This window comes from Oncorhynchus nerka, linkage group LG13 (assembly GCF_034236695.1).
Source record: "Oncorhynchus nerka isolate Pitt River linkage group LG13, Oner_Uvic_2.0, whole genome shotgun sequence".
Taxonomy (NCBI): Eukaryota; Metazoa; Chordata; class Actinopteri; order Salmoniformes; family Salmonidae; genus Oncorhynchus; species Oncorhynchus nerka.
The window spans coordinates 97970489-97991293 of record NC_088408.1 but is presented as its reverse complement, the minus strand read 5'-3'; the positions used below and the strand labels follow the sequence as shown (position 1 = coordinate 97991293).

The 20805-nt window shown below is 46.5% G+C and overlaps 1 protein-coding gene across 1 annotated transcript in view; it reads right to left on the bottom strand.

Annotated features, from left to right (window-relative positions):
- The window catches only part of LOC115124684 (sodium-dependent phosphate transporter 2), a 127764-nt gene that overhangs the window by 8465 nt on the left and 98494 nt on the right, over positions 1–20805 (bottom strand). Inside the window, exons 7-9 of the mRNA XM_065026890.1 lie at positions 17357–17596; positions 14861–15503; positions 7149–7334 (exon numbers count right to left, since the gene is read on the bottom strand). Coding sequence (XP_064882962.1) covers positions 7149–7334; positions 14861–15503; positions 17357–17596 — 1069 coding nt within the window. The remainder of the gene's footprint in view (positions 1–7148; positions 7335–14860; positions 15504–17356; positions 17597–20805) is intronic.

Here is a 20805-nt window from a genome sequence, read left to right as displayed (position 1 = left end):
ACAGGCACTCACGCACACAGGCCTTCACAGGCACTCACGCACACAGGCCATCACAGGCACTCACGCACACAGGCCTTCATAGAAGTCATATCTCCCTCACTCGCTCACACACACAGTCAGACGCACACACAGACAGGCTTTCACATAAGACAGACAGACAGGCTTTCACATATGACAGACAGACAGACAGGCTTTCACATATGACAGACAGACAGGCTTTCACATATGACAGACAGACAGACAGGCTTTCACATATGACAGACAGACAGACAGGCTTTCACATATGACAGACAGACAGGCTTTCACATATGACAGACAGAGAGACAGGCTTTCACATATGACAGACAGACAGGCTATCACATATGACAGACAGGCTTTCACATATGACAGACAGGCTTTCACATATGACAGACAGGCTTTCACATATGACAGACAGACAGGCTTTCACATATGACAGACAGACAGGCTTTCACATATGACAGACAGACAGGCTTTCACATATGACAGACAGACAGGCTTTCACATATGACAGACAGACAGACAGAGACAGACAGACAGACAGACAGACAGACAGACAGACAGACAGACAGACAGACAGACAGACAGACAGACAGACAGACAGACAGACAGACAGGCTTTCACATATGACAGACAGAGTGACTATTGCTGAGTGATTAACTGACGTCGATTCCGTTACTTGAATTTCATTTAGTTCCGTTTTTTTGTGAAGGGAGTTGGAGTTTTCATTAAGCAAATATTCAACCTAGTTCAGTGCAGAAACATGGTAATTAATGACCATAATCCATTGCGCTAGTTTTTCAGTCTCTGATAGAGAGGGATCTGAGAGGAAGCTTTCACTCTCACCAAAAATCTGTCCAATGGGTATCGATGGGTTTCAATGCGTTCCTATGGGTTTATTTTGGACGCCTGCCTTCCCACCTTCGCGACAATGACACAAGGCACTTGTAAGAGTCTTACAATTACAACTTCCACTTCAGGGAGTCATGTGACACGCACAGATCATGTCTACATGTAACATGAGTGTGTGTGTGTGTGTGTGTGGGGGGGGGGTCCTGATCGACTGGATATAGCACGTAAGTGTGGCTGTAGGGGGGGGGACAGGACGACGACGACACACTAGGTGTTCAAATGACTGACTCACTGCTTAAACAAATTTCACACACACACCAAAAAACACACACACCAAAACACACACCAAAGCGCCCCCCAAAAGAGAGGAGACAGGAAGATGCATGGTAATGGCCACTAGAGGAAGGAGAGTCTTTAGAGCGATAGAGAACCACAGCTAATTGTCCTTTATCCCCAGCAGACAGGCTGGCGGCTGATGGAGGCAGACGGGTGTGAGAACAGGGAAGGAGAGGGGGAAGGAAGGACACAAGGAAAGATGGTAGGAGAGCAACAGAGAACAGGCAGTCTTTGTGAAAGACAATTTGTTCTTAACTGACTTGCCTAGTGAAATAAAGAGCGAGAGAGCGAGAGATGGCTAGAGAGTGGAGCGAGAGATGGCTAGAGAGGGGAGCGAGAGATGGCTAGAGGGGAGAGAGAGAGAGAGATGGCTAGAGGGGAGAGAGAGAGAGATGGCTAGAGGGGAGAGAGAGAGAGATGGCTAGAGGGGGAGAGAGAGATGGCTAGAGGGGGAGAGAGAGATGGCTAGAGAGGGGAGAGAGAGATGGCTAGAGAGGGAGAGAGAGATGGCTAGAGAGGGGGGAGAGAGATGGCCAGAGGGGGAGAGAGAGATGGCTAGAGGGGGAGAGAGAGATGGCTAGAGGGGGAGAGAGAGATGGCTATAGGGGGAGAGAGATGGCTAGAGAGGGGAGAGAGAGATGGCTAGAGGGGAGAGAGAGATGGCTAGAGAGGGGAGAGAGAGATGGCTAGAGAGGGGAGAGAGAGATGGCTAGAGGGGAGAGGGAGGGGGGGGAATGAACTCATTGTGCAAAAGTGAAGAGAAGAGAAGCAGACAGAAATAAGAGCAATAGAGGGAGAGAGCGAGCGAGAAAAAGAGGGGGTAGTGATCGCAAGGGATAAAGAAGGAGAGAGAGAGAGAGTCTGGCTGGCATCCCTCTGCGGACTAGAGGCCAGACTCCCACTGCGGTGTTCCCTTTCCCAGAATGCAACACCATTGGCCCACTTCCTGCAGCTCTGTGATGTTCTTGCCAGGCCACCCCATCCTGTTTGACCAGGGCACATTCTATACTCTACTAATTAGTGAGGAGAAGAGAGAGATATAGGGGGGCAGGGAGGTTAGAGAGAGAAAGGGAGATGGCGAGGCAGCAAGCGAGACAGGAAGAGAAAGAGAGATGGAGGACTAAGGCTGCTGAGCTCTCTGTTCTTTCAGGGATTTACACAAAGGGTTGAATCAGTTTGGCCTCCCTCTACTAGATGGATCCATGTGTGTCCGTCTGTGGGTCAAAGTGAGGTTAACATGAGCCCTGCTCTGCTGGGTTGACAAGGAAGAGACACACTTGTTTACTGACGACTACAGAGAATCCTGAAGCAGGTTCTAGTGAGGTGGGTAGGGTTCTAAAAAGCAGCGTTCTAGTGAGGTGGGTAGGGTTCTAAAAAGCAGCGTTCTAGTGAGGTGGGTAGGGTTCTAAGAATGGTGAGGGGGAATAGTGCAGTCTCAAGGTTCTAAGAAGCAGAACTAGGATCAATCCCTCAGTAGGGTTCTATTGAGGATGTAGAACAGGGATGGGCAACGCCCCCTTTTTGTAGGCACCAATCCCCCCCCCCCCCCCCCCCGACTAGGGAATAGAAATACACAAGGCACAATTTGGTCATTTGGTTGTGCATCAGCAGTCACTCAATCAGTCCATGTCAGATAAAATGCTTTAGATTGGTGAATGAGTCTAGCAGACAGCTATGTAAACTCGTAGTAATCACGGTCCAATTAGCAACCAGGACGGGGCCCATTGATCCTCAGTTATCATGTTGAATAGGATGTGGGTACACGAGCCACTGTGGCCTACCACGATGAGTTTAATTTCCTCTGTGGCCCCAAACCCCCCCCATCAAAGTTGCCCATCCATGATCTAGATTCCAGAGGGTTTTAGAGTAGAGGGGTTCTATAGTGAGGATCAGGACAATAGAGTAGAGAAGGGTTGAGGACTAGGTTCCTAGCAGTGGTTCTACAGCGGTGTTTGAGTGGTTCAGTTCAGAAGACAAAGGGTTCACGCAGACTCATCAGGCAGTCAGACAGGCAGTCAGTCAGGCAGTCAGACAGGCAGTCAGACAGGCAGTCAGACAGGCAGTCAGTCAGACAGACAAAGTGTATGAAGAGGAAGTCTATGAGTTTGTTTGTGCATTCCACTCTACATGCACGAGTCTATCATTCTGAAACACCAAGTCCACTATGCCAGTATGTGTATGCATTGACATATCTGGGATTTCATATAGGCTACATACAGGTAACTGCTAAGATAAAGGAAACCTCACCATAAAGTGTCTTAATGGGTCGTAGTGGCCCATCGCCCTAACAACTTCAATGAGCTTTGGGCACAGATTCCACAGGTGTCTGCAACTCTATTGGAGGGATGAGACAGCATTCTTCCACGAGAAACTCCATAATTTGGTGATTTGTTGATGTTGGTAGAAAACACATTTGGTTACGTTAAAGGCTTATTCTAAAATGTATAAAAAGTGTTGTTCCTCATCAATCAATACCCCATAATGACATCACAATACCCCATAATGACATCACAATACCCCATAATGACATCACAATACCCCATAATGACATCACAATACCCCATAATGACAAAGCAGAAACATATGTAAAGAATTTTTGGGCAAATTTCTATTAAAAGAAATGATTGAAATATCACATTTACATTAGTATTGAGAACATTTACTCAGTACTTTGTTGAAGCACCTTTGGCAGCGATCACAGCCTTGAGTCTTCTTGGGTATGACGCTACAAGCTTGGCAAACCTGTATTTGGGGAGGTTCTCCCATTCTCTTTGCAGATCCTCTCAAACTCTGTCGGGTTGGATGAGGAGCGTCGCTGCACAGCTATTTTCAGGTCTCTCCAGAGATGTTTGATCGTGTTCAAGTCCGGGCTCTGGCTGGGCCACTCAAGGACATTCAGAGACTTGCCCCAAAGCCACTCCTGCATTGTCTTGGCTGTGTGCTTTGGGTCTTTGTCCTGTTGGAAGGTGAACCCCCAGTCTGATGTCCTGAGCGCTCTGGAGCAGGTTTTCATCAAGGATCTCTCTGTACTTTTCTCCATTCATCTTTCCCTCGATCCTGACTAGTCTCCCAGTTCCTGAAAAACATCCCCACAGCATGATGCTGCCACCACCATGCTTCACCGTAGAGATGGTGCCAGGTTTCCTCCAGACGTGACGCTTGGCATTCAGGCCAAAGAGTTCAATCTTGGTTTCATCAGACCAGAGAATAATGTTTCTCATGGTTCGAGTCCTTTAGATGCCTTTTGGCAAACTCCAAGCGGGCTGTCGTACCTTTTTACTGAGGAGTGGCTTCCGTCTGACCACTCTACCATAAAGCCCTGATTGGTGGAGTGCTGCAGAGATGGTTGTCCTTCTGGAAGGTTCTCCCATCTCCAAAGAGGAGCTCTGGAGCTCATTCCGAGTGACAATCAGGTTCTTGGTCACATCCCTGACCAAGGCTTTTCGCCCTCGATTGCTCAGTTCGGCCTGTCTAAACTATGCCAGATTCTAGGAAGAGTCTTGGCGGTTCCAAACTTCTCCCATTTAAGAACTGTGGAGCTCTGTCAGAGTGACCATCGGGTTCATGTTCACCCCCCTGACCAAGGCCCTTCTCCCTCGATTACTCAGTTTGGCCGGGTGGCCAGCTCTAGGAAGAGTCTTGGTGGTTCCAAACTTCTCCCATTGAAGAATGATGGAGGCCACTGTGTTCTTGGGCACCATCAATGCTGCAAAAAAAGTTTTGGCACCCTTCCCCAGATCTGTGCCTCGACACAATCCTGTCTCGGGGCTCTAAGGACAATTCCTTCAAACTCGTGGCTTGGATTTTGCTCTCACATGCACTGTCAATTGTGGGACCTTATATAGACAGGTATGTGCCTTTCCAAATCATGTCCAATCAATTGAATTTACCACAGGTGGACTCCACTCAAGGTTGTAGAAACATCTCAAGGATGATCACTGGAAACAGGATGCACCTGAGCTCAATTTCGAGTCTCATAGCAAAGGTTCTGAATACTTATGTAAATAAGGGATTTCTGATTTTTATTTTTAATACATTTGCAATAATTTCAATAAAACAGTTTTTGCTTTGTCACTGTGTGATATATTGGTGATATATATATATTTTTAATCCATTTTAGAACAAAGCTGTAACGTAACAAAATGTGGAAAAAAATTAAGGGGTCTGAATACTTTCTGAATGTACTGTCACCTTGTATCCCTCATTTACTTTAGTTTGGCAGTTACCTATATGTGTGTCTGTCATCCCACCTACCCATCCTCCCAGTCAGTCACACGCAGCCCTCCCTCCTCTCTCTCACCTGATGGGGGTGAGGTCCTTACCCATCCTCCCAGTCAGTCACACGCAGCCCTCCCTCCTCTCTCTCACCTGATGGGGGTGAGGTCCTTACCCATCCTCCCAGTCAGTCACACGCAGCCCTCCCTCCTCTCTCTCACCTGATGGGGGTGAGGTCCTTACCCATCCTCCCAGTCAGTCACACGCAGCCCTCTCTCCTCTCTCTCACCTGTTGGGGGTGAGGTCCTTACCCATCCTCCCAGTCAGTCACACGCAGCCCTCCCTCCTCTCTCTCACCTGGTGGGGGTGAGGTCCTTACCCATCCTCCCAGTCAGTCACACGCAGCCCTCCCTCCTCTCTCTCACCTGGTGGGGGTGAGGTCCTTACCCATCCTCCCAGTCAGTCACACGCAGCCCTCCCTCCTCTCTCTCACCTGATGGGGGTGAGGTCCTTACCCATCCTCCCAGTCAGTCACACGCAGCCCTCTCTCCTCTCTCTCACCTGATGGGGGTGAGGTCCTTACCCATCCTCCCAGTCAGTCACACGCAGCCCTCCCTCCTCTCTCTCACCTGATGGGGGTGAGGTCCTTACCCATCCTCCCAGTCAGTCACACGCAGCCCTCCCTCCTCTCTCTCACCTGATGGGGGTGAGGTCCTTACCCATCCTCCCAGTCAGTCACACGCAGCCCTCCCTCCTCTCTCTCTCACCTGATGGGGGTGAGGTCCTTACCCATCCTCCCAGTCAGTCACACGCAGCCCTCCCTCCTCTCTCTCACCTGATGGGGGTGAGGTCCTTACCCATCCTCCCAGTCAGTCACACGCAGCCCTCCCTCCTCTCTCTCACCTGATGGGGGTGAGGTCCTAACCCATCCTCCCAGTCAGTCACACGCAGCCCTCCCTCCTCTCTCTCTCACCTGATGGGGGTGAGGTCCTTACCCATCCTCCCAGTCAGTCACACGCAGCCCTCCCTCCTCTCTCTCACCTGATGGGGGTGAGGTCCTTACCCATCCTCCCAGTCAGTCACACGCAGCCCTCCCTCCTCTCTCTCACCTGATGGGGGTGAGGTCCTAACCCATCCTCCCAGTCAGTCACACGCAGCCCTCCCTCCTCTCTCTCTCACCTGATGGGGTGAGGTCCTTACCCATCCTCCCAGTCAGTCACATGCAGCCCTCCCTCCTCTCTCTCACCTGATGGGGGTGAGGTCCTTACCCATCCTCCCAGTCAGTCACACGCAGCCCTCCCTCCTCTCTCTCACCTGATGGGGGTGAGGTCCTTACCCATCCTCCCAGTCAGTCACACGCAGCCCTCACTCCACTCTCTCACCTGATGGGGGTGAGGTCCTTACCCATGCAGCCCTCCCTCCTCTCTCTCACCTGGAAGGTGTGATGGGGGTGAGGTCCTTACCCATGCAGCCCTCCCTCCTCTCTCTCACCTGGAAGGTGTGATGGGGGTGAGATCCTTGCCCATGCAGCCCTCCCTCCTCTCTCTCACCTGGAAGGTGTGATGGGGGTGAGATCCTTGCCCATGCAGCCCTCCCTCCTCTCTCTCACCTGGAAGGTGTGATGGGGGTGAGATCCTTGCCCATGCAGCCCTCCCTCCTCTCTCTCACCTGGAAGGTGTGATGGGGGTGAGATCCTTGCCCATGCAGCCCTCCCTCCTCTCTCTCACCTGGAAGGTGTGATGGGGGTGAGGTCCTTCCCCATGGTTTGGATCACCCGGCGCCCCCAAACCCAGAGGCCGCAGCAGATGCCAATGCCCCCGTAGAACAGCAACCAGATGGGGGTGGCGGCGTCCTGCATCACCCCGCCTTGTTCATAGATCATCCACAGCGCCACCAACGGGCCGATGGCGTTACTGTAAGGGGGAGGGTGTAGTTGTGTAAATAACATGTTGAACACTAGCTGAATGTCCACCATTGTTCCTGTACCCAAGAAAGGTAACTGGGGCGGCAGGGTAGGCTAGTGGTTAGAGCATTGGACTAGTAACCGAAAGGTTGCAAGTTCAAATCCCCGAGCTGACAAGGTACAAAATCTGTCGTTCTGCCCCTGAACAGGCACTGTTCCTAGGCCGTCATTGAAAATAAGAATTTGTTCTTAACTGACTTGCCTGGTTAAATAAAGGTTTACAAAAACAATATAAACACAACATGTAAAGTGTTGGCCCCATGTTTTATGAGCCGAAATAAAAGATCTCAGAAATGTTCCATACGCACAAAAACAGCGTATTTCTATAAAATATTGTGCACAACACAATGCCACAAATGTCTCAAGTTGAGGGAGCCTACAATTGGTATGCTGACTACAGGAATGTTGCTGTTGCACCCGTTGCTGACAGGTGTATAAAATTGAGCACACAGCCATGCAATCTCCATAGACAAAAACATAAAAATGGTCACGTTGCACCACAGACTGTCCAGGAGTTGGCGGATGCTTTAGTCCAGGTCTGGGAGGAGATCCCTCGGGAGACCATCCGCCACCTCATCAGGAGCATGCCCAGGCGTTGTAGGGAGGTCATACAGGCACGTGGAGGCCACACACACTACTGAGCCTCATTTTGACTTGTTTTAAGGACATTACATCAAAGTTGGATCAGCCTGTAGTGTGGTTTTCCACAGTGTGACTCCAAATCCAGACCTCCATGGATTGATACATTTGATTTCCATTGATCATTTTTGTGTGATTTTGTTGTCAGCACATTCAACTGTGTAAAGAAAAAAGTATTTAATAAGAATATTTCATTAATTCAGATCTAGGATGTGTTATTTTAGTGTTTGTTCGCTTTATTTTTTTGAGCAATGTATATAGATTTTGGAACGAGAAGTTCGACGAGCAGGTGTCCACATACTTTTGGCCATGTCGTGTGTATATTTACACTCTGGATACCGATATTGCTCGTCCCAATATTTCTACATTTCTTAATTCCATTCTTTTACTTTTAGATGTGTGCATTGTTGTGAATTGTTAGATATTACTGCACTGTTGGAGCTAGGAACACAAGCATTTAGTTAGATACTACTGCACTGTTGGAGCTAGAAACACAAGCATTTAGTTAGATACTACTGCACTGTTGGAGCTAGGAACACAAGCATTTAGTTAGATACTACTGCACTGTTGGAGCTAGGAACACAAGCATTTAGTTAGATATTACTGCACTGTTGGAGCTAGGAACACAAGCATTTAGTTAGATATTACTGCACTGTTGGAGCTAGGAACACAAGCATTTAGTTAGATACTACTGCACTGTTGGAGCTAGAAACACAAGCATTTAGTTAGATACTACTGCACTGTTGGAGCTAGGAACACAAGCATTTAGTTAGATACTACTGCACTGTTGGAGCTAGGAACACAAGCATTTAGTTAGATACTACTGCACTGTTGGAGCTAGGAACACAAGCATTTAGTTAGATATTACTGCACTGTTGGAGCAAGAAACACAAGCATTTAGTTAGATACTACTGCACTGTTGGAGCTAGGAACACAAGCATTTAGTTAGATATTACTGCACTGTTGGAGCTAGAAACACAAGCATTTAGTTAGATACTACTGCACTGTTGGAGCTAGGGGACACAAGCATTTAGTTAGATACTACTGCACTGTTGGAGCTAGGAACACAAGCATTTAGTTAGATACTACTGCACTGTTGGAGCTAGGAACACAAGCATTTAGTTAGATATTACTGCACTGTTGGAGCTAGGAACACAAGCATTTAGTTAGATATTACTGCACTGTTGGAGCTAGGAACACAAGCATTTAGTTAGATACTACTGCACTGTTGGAGCTAGAAACACAAGCATTTAGTTAGATACTACTGCACTGTTGGAGCTAGGAACACAAGCATTTAGTTAGATACTACTGCACTGTTGGAGCTAGGAACACAAGCATTTAGTTAGATACTACTGCACTGTTGGAGCTAGAAACACAAGCATTTAGTTAGATACTACTGCACTGTTGGAGCTAGGAACACAAGCATTTAGTTAGATACTACTGCACTGTTAGAGCTAGGAACACAAGCATTTAGTTAGATACTACTGCACTGTTGGAGCTAGAAACACAAGCATTTAGTTAGATACTACTGCACTGTTGGAGCTAGGAACACAAGCATTTAGTTAGATACTACTGCACTGTTGGAGCTAGGAACACAAGCATTTAGTTAGATACTACTGCACTGTTGGAGCTAGGGGACACAAGCATTTAGTTAGATACTACTGCACTGTTGGAGCTAGGAACACAAGCATTTAGTTAGATATTACTGCACTGTTGGAGCTAGGAACACAAGCATTTAGTTAGATATTACTGCACTGTTGGAGCTAGGAACACAAGCATTTAGTTAGATACTACTGCACTGTTGGAGCTAGAAACACAAGCATTTAGTTAGATACTACTGCACTGTTGGAGCTAGAAACACAAGCATTTAGTTAGATATTACTGCACTGTTGGAGCTAGGAACACAAGCATTTAGTTAGATACTACTGCACTGTTGGAGCTAGAAACACAAGCATTTAGTTAGATACTACTGCACTGTTGGAGCTAGGAACACAAGCATTTAGTTAGATACTACTGCACTGTTGGAGCTAGGAACACAAGCATTTAGTTAGATACTACTGCACTGTTGGAGCTAGGAACACAAGCATTTAGTTAGATACTACTGCACTGTTGGAGCTAGGAACACAAGTATTTAGTTAGATACTACTGCACTGTTGGAGCCAGGGGACACAATTTTTTAGTTAGATACTACTGCACTGTTGGAGCTAGGAACACAAGTATTTAGTTAGATACTACTGCACTGTTGGAGCTAGGGGACACAAGCATTTAGTTAGATACTACTGCACTGTTGGAGCTAGGACACAAGCATTTAGTTAGATATTACTGCACTGTTGGAGCTAGGAACACCAGCATTTAGTTAGATACTACTGCACTGTTGGAGCTAGAAACACAAGCATTTAGTTAGATACTACTGCACTGTTGGAGCTAGAAACACAAGCATTTAGTTAGATACTACTGCACTGTTGGAGCTAGAAACACAAGCATTTAGTTAGATATTACTGCACTGTTGGAGCTAGGAACACAAGCATTTAGTTAGATACTACTGCACTGTTGGAGCTAGAAACACAAGCATTTAGTTAGATACTACTGCACTGTTGGAGCTAGGAACACAAGCATTTAGTTAGATACTACTGCACTGTTGGAGCTAGAAACACAAGCATTTAGTTAGATACTACTGCACTGTTGGAGCTAGGAACACAAGCATTTAGTTAGATACTACTGCACTGTTGGAGCTAGAAACACAAGCATTTAGTTAGATATTACTGAACTGTTGGTGCTAGGAACACAAGCATTTAGTTAGATACTACTGCACTGTTGGAGCTAGGAACACAAGCATTTAGTTAGATACTACTGCACTGTTGGAGCTAGGAACACAAGCATTTAGTTAGATACTACTGCACTGTTGGAGCTAGGAACACAAGCATTTAGTTAGATACTACTGCACTGTTGGAGCTAGGAACACAAGTATTTAGTTAGATACTACTGCACTGTTGGAGCTAGGGGACACAAGCATTTAGTTAGATACTACTGCACTGTTGGAGCTAGGACACAAGCATTTAGTTAGATATTACTGCACTGTTGGAGCTAGGAACACCAGCATTTAGTTAGATACTACTGCACTGTTGGAGCTAGAAACACAAGCATTTAGTTAGATACTACTGCACTGTTGGAGCTAGAAACACAAGCATTTAGTTAGATACTACTGCACTGTTGGAGCTAGAAACACAAGCATTTAGTTAGATATTACTGCACTGTTGGAGCTAGGAACACAAGCATTTAGTTAGATACTACTGCACTGTTGGAGCTAGAAACACAAGCATTTAGTTAGATACTACTGCACTGTTGGAGCTAGGAACACAAGCATTTAGTTAGATACTACTGCACTGTTGGAGCTAGAAACACAAGCATTTAGTTAGATACTACTGCACTGTTGGAGCTAGAAACACAAGCATTTAGTTAGATACTACTGCACTGTTGGAGCTAGGAACACAAGCATTTAGTTAGATACTACTGCACTGTTGGAGCTAGAAACACAAGCATTTAGTTAGATACTACTGCACTGTTGGAGCTAGGAACACAAGCATTTAGTTAGATACTACTGCACTGTTGGAGCTAGGAACACAAGCATTTAGTTAGATACTACTGCACTGTTGGAGCTAGGAACACAAGCATTTAGTTAGATACTACTGCACTGTTGGAGCTAGGAACACAAGCATTTAGTTAGATACTACTGCACTGTTGGAGCTAGGAACACAAGCATTTAGTTAGATACTACTGCACTGTTGGAGCTAGAAACACAAGCATTTAGTTAGATACTACTGCACTGTTGGAGCTAGGAACACAAGCATTTAGTTAGATACTACTGCACTGTTGGAGCTAGGAACACAAGCATTTAGTTAGATACTACTGCACTGTTGGAGCTAGGAACACAAGCATTTAGTTAGATACTACTGCACTGTTGGAGCTAGGAACACAAGCATTTAGTTAGATACTACTGCACTGTTGGAGCTAGAAACACAAGCATTTAGTTAGATACTACTGAACTGTTGGTGCTAGAAACACAAGCATTTAGTTAGATACTACTGCACTGTTGGAGCTAGGAACACAAGCATTTAGTTAGATACTACTGCACTGTTGGAGCTAGAAACACAAGCATTTAGTTAGATACTACTGCACTGTTGGAGCTAGGAACACAAGCATTTAGTTAGATACTACTGCACTGTTGGAGCTAGGAACACAAGCATTTAGTTAGATACTACTGCACTGTTGGAGCTAGAAACACAAGCATTTAGTTAGATACTACTGCACTGTTGGAGCTAGAAACACAAGCATTTAGTTAGATACTACTGCACTGTTGGAGCTAGGAACACAAGCATTTAGTTAGATACTACTGCACTGTTGGAGCTAGAAACACAAGCATTTAGTTAGATACTACTGCACTGTTGGAGCTAGGAACACAAGCATTTAGTTAGATACTACTGCACTGTTGGAGCTAGGAACACAAGCATTTAGTTAGATACTACTGCACTGTTGGAGCTAGGAACACAAGCATTTAGTTAGATACTACTGCACTGTTGGAGCTAGGAACACAAGCATTTAGTTAGATACTACTGCACTGTTGGAGCTAGGAACACAAGCATTTAGTTAGATACTACTGCACTGTTGGAGCTAGGAACACAAGCATTTAGTTAGATACTACTGCACTGTTGGAGCTAGGAACACAAGCATTTAGTTAGATACTACTGCACTGTTGGAGCTAGGAACACAAGCATTTAGTTAGATACTACTGCACTGTTGGAGCTAGGAACACAAGCATTTAGTTAGATACTACTGCACTGTTGGAGCTAGGAACACAAGCATTTAGTTAGATACTACTGCACTGTTGGAGCTAGAAACACAAGCATTTAGTTAGATACTACTGAACTGTTGGTGCTAGAAACACAAGCATTTAGTTAGATACTACTGCACTGTTGGAGCTAGGAACACAAGCATTTAGTTAGATACTACTGCACTGTTGGAGCTAGAAACACAAGCATTTAGTTAGATACTACTGCACTGTTGGAGCTAGAAACACAAGCATTTAGTTAGATATTACTGCACTGTTGGAGCTAGGAACACAAGCATTTAGTTAGATACTACTGCACTGTTGGAGCTAGAAACACAAGCCTTTAGTTAGATACTACTGCACTGTTGGAGCTAGAAACACAAGCATTTCGCTACACCCCGCAATAACATCTGCTAAATATGTGTATGTGACCAATAACATTTGAGTAATAACTCACTATAACTTATAGTGATAACATACGATATGGTAGTTGTGTTATGATGAATGGTAGTTACTGTAGTGGGAGAGGGGAGTCGGTGTCAGGCTGGTTGCTTTCTGTTTGAGAGGGGAGTCTGTCAGGCTCGTTGCTTTCTATTTGAGAGGGGAGTCTGTGTCAGGCTGGTTGCTTTCTGTTTGAGAGGGGAGTCTGTCAGGCTCGTTGCTTTCTATTTGAGAGGGGAGTCGGTGTCAGGCTGGTTGCTTTCTGTTTGAGAGGGGAGTCTGTGTCAGGCTGGTTGCTTTCTGTTTGAGAGGGGAGTCTGTCAGGCTCGTTGCTTTCTATTTGAGAGGGGAGTCGGTGTCAGGCTGGTTGCTTTCTGTTTGAGAGGGGAGTCTGTCAGGCTCGTTGCTTTCTATTTGAGAGGGGAGTCGGTGTCAGGCTGGTTGCTTTCTGTTTGAGAGGGGAGTCTGTGTCAGGCTGGTTGCTTTCTATTTGAGAGGGGAGTCTGTCAGGCTCGTTGCTTTCTATTTGAGAGGGGAGTCTGTGTCAGGCTGGTTGCTTTCTGTTTGAGAGGGGAGACTGTCAGGCTCGTTGCTTTCTATTTGAGAGGGGAGTCGGTGTCAGGCTGGTTGCTTTCTGTTTGAGAGGGGAGTCTGTGTCAGGCTGGTTGCTTTCTGTTTGAGAGGGGAGTCTGTCAGGCTCGTTGCTTTCTATTTGAGAGGGGAGTCTGTGTCAGGCTGGTTGCTTTCTGTTTGAGAGGGGAGTCTGTCAGGCTCGTTGCTTTCTATTTGAGAGGGGAGTCTGTGTCAGGCTGGTTGCTTTCTGTTTGAGAGGGGAGTCTGTCAGGCTCGTTGCTTTCTATTTGAGAGGGGAGTCGGTGTCAGGCTGGTTGCTTTCTGTTTGAGAGGGGAGTCGGTGTCAGGCTGGTTGCTTTCTGTTTGAGAGGGGAGTCGGTGTCAGGCTGGTTGCTTTCTGTTTGAGAGGGGAGTCGGTGTCAGGCTGGTTGCTTTCTGTTTGAGAGGGGAGTCGGTGTCAGGCTGGTTGCTTTCTGTTTGAGAGGGGAGTCTGTGTCAGACTGGTTGCTTTCTATTTGAGAGGGGAGTCGGTGTCAGGCTGGTTGCTTTCTATTTGAGAGGGGAGTCTGTGTCAGGCTGGTTGCTTTCTGTTTGAGAGGGGAGTCGGTGTCAGGCTGGTTGCTTTCTGTTTGAGAGGGGAGTCGGTGTCAGGCTGGTTGCTTTCTGTTTGAGAGGGGAGTCGGTGTCAGGCTGGTTGCTTTCTGTTTGAGAGGGGAGTCTGTGTCAGGCTGGTTGCTTTCTGTTTGAGACTAGTTTGATGGATTATAAGGCGAATGCTGGGCTGATAAAAATTGTACTTGTGTGAAAAACACTAAATCTTAATGGTCTTAATATTGAGAGGTCATCTTGTCTGCTGTAGAGTTGCAAATGTCAGTAAACTAACTCCAACAACAGAAATCCAACAGTTGAGAAACAAATTCTGGAAAACCTGTGAATTTTAAGAAAGTTTTCAACCTTTGTAATCCCTAGTCAGCCGGAAGCAGGGGGGCAGCACCCACCTGACGTCGTTGCCTCCGTGAGCGAAGGATCCAAAGCATGCGGTGAGGATCTGCAGGAAGTGGAAGAGCAGGTAGACGGTCGGCTTGTCCTTATCCCCTTCATCCTCTTCTGCGGAGTCATCCAGTGGGATGGGAGCCCCGGGCGCCCCTGCCTCCTCGCCCCCCAGGTCAGACGCCAGCTTCATCTCCACGCCGCCCTCCTCCGCCTCGATCTCGGCCTCCGCCACGGCGTTACAGTACGACGAGTAACTATCGTAACGGACCCTCTTCTTGGTGTAGGACACGCTTCCCGACCTCTCCCCCTCCCCCACCAGCTTCTCACTGTCCTCTCGGGCCTCGCGAGACTCGGAGCGGATCAGCGGCTGGACCGGCATGCCACAGATGGCGGCCGTGTAGCAGGTGTAACTGTTGTTGCGACGCAGCAGGCGGTAGTTGTTGTCTGGCGTGGGGGCGGAGTGGTCGTCCTCCAGTCGTCCCAGGTGGATCTTGTGGAGCAGGTCTTTGTAGAGACCAGAGTCCTTGTGAACCGTGTGGTACACTTGACCGTCGCTGCGGATGTGTTCCCCACCGAAGGTGAAGCTGCCGTTGGACAGTGGGGACTTGGACATGGACAGGGTACCGTTGGTCATGGAGTGGGTCCGCCCTGGGGGAGAAGAGAAGAAAATAAACGTTTCGTCATACGAGTGGTATACGGTCTGATATACCACAGCTGTCAGCCAATCAGAATTCAGGGCTCGAACCGCCCAGTTTATAACACAGTAAATATATCAGGCATACTAAACTAATACTATTACACTACATGTATAGTGGTCTGGTCTGGGGAGCAGAGAAAGAAATAAGAAATACTAAACGTTAATATAGTAACTCTAAAAGTTAGTATGAGGTCATGGAGTGGGAGTGGCCTGGGTAGCAGGAGGAATGAGCGTGACAGAACTGCTCTGGTCTACTTTGCTCTGCTCTGCTCTGGTCTGCTTTGCTCTACTCTAAAATCAGAGGTGGTTTGGCTGTGAAGTACTATTGTCAGCGGGCCAACATGATCTTGTGGTCGACCCTCAAAGTATATGGGTTAAAATCCAGTGGCTCAGCCTCTCCTGTCTCTATACTGATGGACATCTGGGACCTGAAGCCTCTCCTGTCTCTATACTGATGGACATCTGGGACCTGAAGTCTCTCCTGTCTCTATACTGATGGACATCTGGGACCTGAAGCCTCTCCTGTCTCTATACTGATGGACATCTGAAAGGTGAAGCCTCTCCTGTCTCTATACTGATGGACATCTGGGACCTGAAGTCTCTCCTGTCTCTATACTGATGGACATCTGGGACCTGAAGTCTCTCCTGTCTCTATACTGATGGACATCTGGGACCTGAAGTCTCTCCTGTCTCTATACTGATGGACATCTGGGACCTGAAGTCTCTCCTGTCTCTATACTGATGGACATCTGGGACCTGAAGTCTCTCCTGTCTCTATACTGATGGACATCTGGGACCTGAAGTCTCTCCTGTCTCTATACTGATGGACATCTGGGACCTGAAGTCTCTCCTGTCTCTATACTGATGGACATCTGGGACCTGAAGTCTCTCCTGTCTCTATACTGATGGACATCTGGGACCTGAAGTCTCTCCTGTCTCTATACTGATGGACATTTGGGACCTGAAGTCTCTCCTGTCTCTATACTGATGGACATCTGGAACCTGAAGTCTCTCCTGTCTCTATACTGATGGACATCTGGGACCTGAAGTCTCTCCTGTCTCTATACTGATGGACATCTGGGACCTGAAGTCTCTCCTGTCTCTATACTGATGGACATCTGGGACCTGAAGTCTCTCCTGTCTCTATACTGATGGACATCTGAAAGGTGAAGCCTCTCCTGTCTCTATACTGATGGACATCTGGGACCTGAAGTCTCTCCTGTCTCTATACTGATGGACATCTGGGACCTGAAGCCTCTCCTGTCTCTATACTGATGGACATCTGGGACCTGAAGTCTCTCCTGTCTCTATATTGATGGACATCTGGGACCTGAAGTCTCTCCTGTCTCTATACTGATGGACATCTGGGACCTGAAGTCTCTCCTGTCTCTATACTGATGGACATCTGGGACCTGAAGTCTCTCCTGTCTCTATACTGATGGACATCTGAAAGGTGAAGTCTCTCCTGTCTCTATACTGATGGACATCTGAAAGGTGAAGCCTCTCCTGTCTCTATACTGATGGACATCTGAAACGTGAAGCCTCTCCTGTCTCTATACTGATGTACATCTGAAACGTGAAGTCTCTCCTGTCTCTATACTGATGGACATCTGAAACGTGAAGCCTCTCCTGTCTCTATACTGATGTACATCTGAAACGTGAAGTCTCTCCTGTCTCTATACTGATGGACATCTGAAACGTGAAGCCTCTCCTGTCTCTATACTGATGTACATCTGCGACCTGAAGACTTGTATTAGCTCCCCGGCAGGTAATGCCAAGGCTTTAGCTCAGCGGGCCAACTGACCGTAGACCCGTCCGTTGGGCAGGACAGTGCCTCCATTGGCCAGGCTGTTGAGCTCCCCGGTGGCCTCTCCTCTCCGTGACTCTCCTCCGGTGCCACCCGTTAACGGCAGCACAGCGTCATCCGTCATCTTGGCGCCCGGTAGCTCCTTGAACACGGGAGTGTCCTCCTCCTCCTCTGGGATCTGATCTAAGGACTCGTCTGAGATACGTGACAAGGCAGCGCGCTCCTTCTTCATGCGACCTGACCAGGGGACAGGGGGACAGCATCGTTACACACGTGTTTCCCCCGTTGCTACCACTCCCAAAAAACAGAATTAAAAAATAAATAAATACAATTGTTTAGAAAAATATTAAAAAATTGGGATGGTAAAGCATGTGTAAATTTAAATGACTATAACCATATACAGTTGACGTTCGGAAGTTTACATACACTTAGGTTGGAGTCATTAAAACTCGTTTTTCAACCACTCCACAAATTTCTTGTTAACAAACTATAGTTTTGGCAAGTCGGTTAGGACATCTACTTTGTGCATGAGACAAGTCATTTTTCCAACAATTGTTTACAGACAGATTATTTCACTTATAATTCACTGTATCACAATTCCAGTGAGTCAGAAGTTTACATACACTAAGTTGACTGTGCCTTTTAAACAGCTTGGAAAATTCCAGAAAATTATGTCATAGCTTTAGAAGCTTCTGATATATCCACAGTAAAACGAGTCCTATATCGACATAACCTGAAAGGCCACTCAGCAAGGAAGAGGCCACTGCTCCAAAAAAGCCAGACTACGGTTTGCAACTGCACATGGGGACAAAGATCGTACTTTTTGGAGAAATGTCCTCTGGTCTGATGAAACAAAAATATAACTGTTTGGCCATAATGACCATCGTTATGTTTGGAAGAAAGGGGGAGGCTTGCAAGCCAAAGAACATCATCCCAACCATGAAGCATGGGGGTGGCAGCATCATGTTGTGGGGGTGTTTTGCTGCAGGAGGGTCTGGTGCACTTCACAAAATAGATGGCATCATGAGGTAGCAAAATTATGTGGATATATTGAAGCAACATCTCAAGACATCAGTCAGGAAGTTGAAGCTTGGTCGCAAATGGGTCTTCCAAATGGACAATGACCCCAAGCACACTTCCAAAGTTGTGGCAAAATGGCTAAAGGACAATGAAGTCAAGGCATTGGAGTGGCCATCACAAAGCCCTGACCTCAATCCTATAGAACATTTGTGGGCAGAACTGAAAAAGCTTGTGCGAGCAAGGAGGCCTACAAACCTGACTCAGTTACACCAGCTCTGTCAGGGGGAATGGAAGTTATTGTGGGAAGCTTTTGGAAGGCTACCCGAAACGTTTGACCCAAGTTAAACCATTTAAAGGCAATGCTACCAAATACTAATTGAGTGTATGTAAACTTCTGACCCACTGGGTATGTGATGAAAGAAATAAAACCTCAAATAAATGATTCTCTCTACTATTATTCTGACATTTCACATTCTTAAAATAAAATGGTGATCCTAACTGACCTAAGACAGGGAATTTTTTACTAGGATTAACTGTCAGGAATTGTGAAAAACTGAGTTTAAATGTATTTGGCTAAGGTGTAAGTAAACTTCCGACTTCAAATGTGTATATAGATAGATAGTTTGGAACTATATATAAGTATGTAGAAAATATAATGAAGCCATATATATTTTCAAAAAAGATGTTCTTTGATAACTAACAATCAACAAAACCGTAACCTAACCCTAACCTAACCCTAACCTAACCGTAACCTAACCAAACAAAAACCCATTCCAAAATGTTCCTAATTTCCCCTAACCAACCAGAATCTTAAATAGGTCTTACTCTTTCTAGCTAGCTGGGGTTCAGGGTTAGTGGGTTTAAAATGTTTCCTTTTGGCAAGGGGGGGTGAACGTCCACATCGGCTGGCAGAAGCTGTTTGGTTTCAGAAGGGTACACAGTCTGAGGAGACCAGAGACCAGGGGGGGGAACGTCCTCATCGGCTGGCAGAAGCTGTTTGGTTTCAGAAGGGTACACAGTCTGAGGAGGCCAGAGACCGGGGGGGGGGGGGGGGGGGCTCTGTAGCGGGGGACTCTCAAGTCTTTTGTCTGTCAAGGTTCAGTCAGTCTGGGTGTCCAGAGGGCTTTGAAGGCGGCGTGAGAAATAGACACAAAGGAGTTCTCAAATACTTCCAGGCAGTGGAGGCTCCTCAGAGGAGGAAGGGGAGGACCAGTGGTGGAGAAATTCCTCAATTACAATACTTGAGAGTAAAAGAAAAGTCCCCCAGTAAACTACTACTTGAGAGTAAAAGAAAAGTCACCCAGTAAACTACTACTTGAGAGTAAAAGAAAAGTCACCCAGTAAACTACTACTTGAGAGTAAAAGAAGTCACCCAGTAAACTACTACTTGAGAGTAAAAGAAAAGACACCCAGTAAACTACTACTTGAGTAAAAGTCACCCAGTAAATTACGACTTGCGTATAAGTCACCCAGTAAATTACTACTTGAGTAAAAGTCCCCCAGTAAACTACTACTCGAGTAAAAGTCCCCCAGTAAACTACTACTTGAGTAACAGTCAACCAGTAAACTACTACTTGAGTAACAGTCAACCAGTAAACTACTACTTGAGTAACAGTCAACCAGTAAACTACAACTCGAGTAAGAGTTTAAAAGTATTTGATAACAAAAGTATCAAAAGTAAATGTAATTGCTAAAATATACTTAAGTATCAAAAGTACAAGTATAAATAATTTCAACTACCTTATATTAAGCAAACGGCACCATTTTCTTGTTTTTTTTTTATTTTATTTTATTTGCAGATAGCCAGGGGCACACTCCAACACTACAGACAAAGCATGTGTGTTTAGTGAGTCCGCCAGATCAGAGGCAGTAGGGATGGCCAGGGATGTTCTCTGTTTAGTGAATCCGCCAGACCAGAGGCAGTAGAGATGACCAAGGATGTTCTCTGTTTAGTGAGTCCTCCAGATCAGAGGCAGTTGGGATGACCAGGGATGTTCTCTGTTTAGTGAGTTTGCCAGACCAGAGGCAGTAGGGATGACCAGGGATGTTCTCTGTTTAGTGAGTCCGCCAGATCAGAGGCAGTAGAGAGGACCAGGGATGTTCTCTGTTTAGTGAGTCCGCCAGATCAGAGGCAGTAGAGAGGACCAGGGATGTTCTCTGTTTAGTGCGTCCTCCAGACCAGAGGCAGTAGGGATGACCAGGGATGTTCTCTGTTTAGTGCGTCCTCCAGACCAGAGGCAGTAGGGATGACCAGGGATGTTCTCTGTTTAGTGAGTCCGTCAGACCAGAGGCAGTAGAGATGACCAGGGATGTTCTCTGTTTAGTGAGTCCGCCAGATCAGAGGCAGTAGAGAGGACCAGGGATGTTCTCTGTTTAGTGAGTCCACCAGGTCAGAGGCAGTAGGGATGACCAGGGATGTTCTCTGT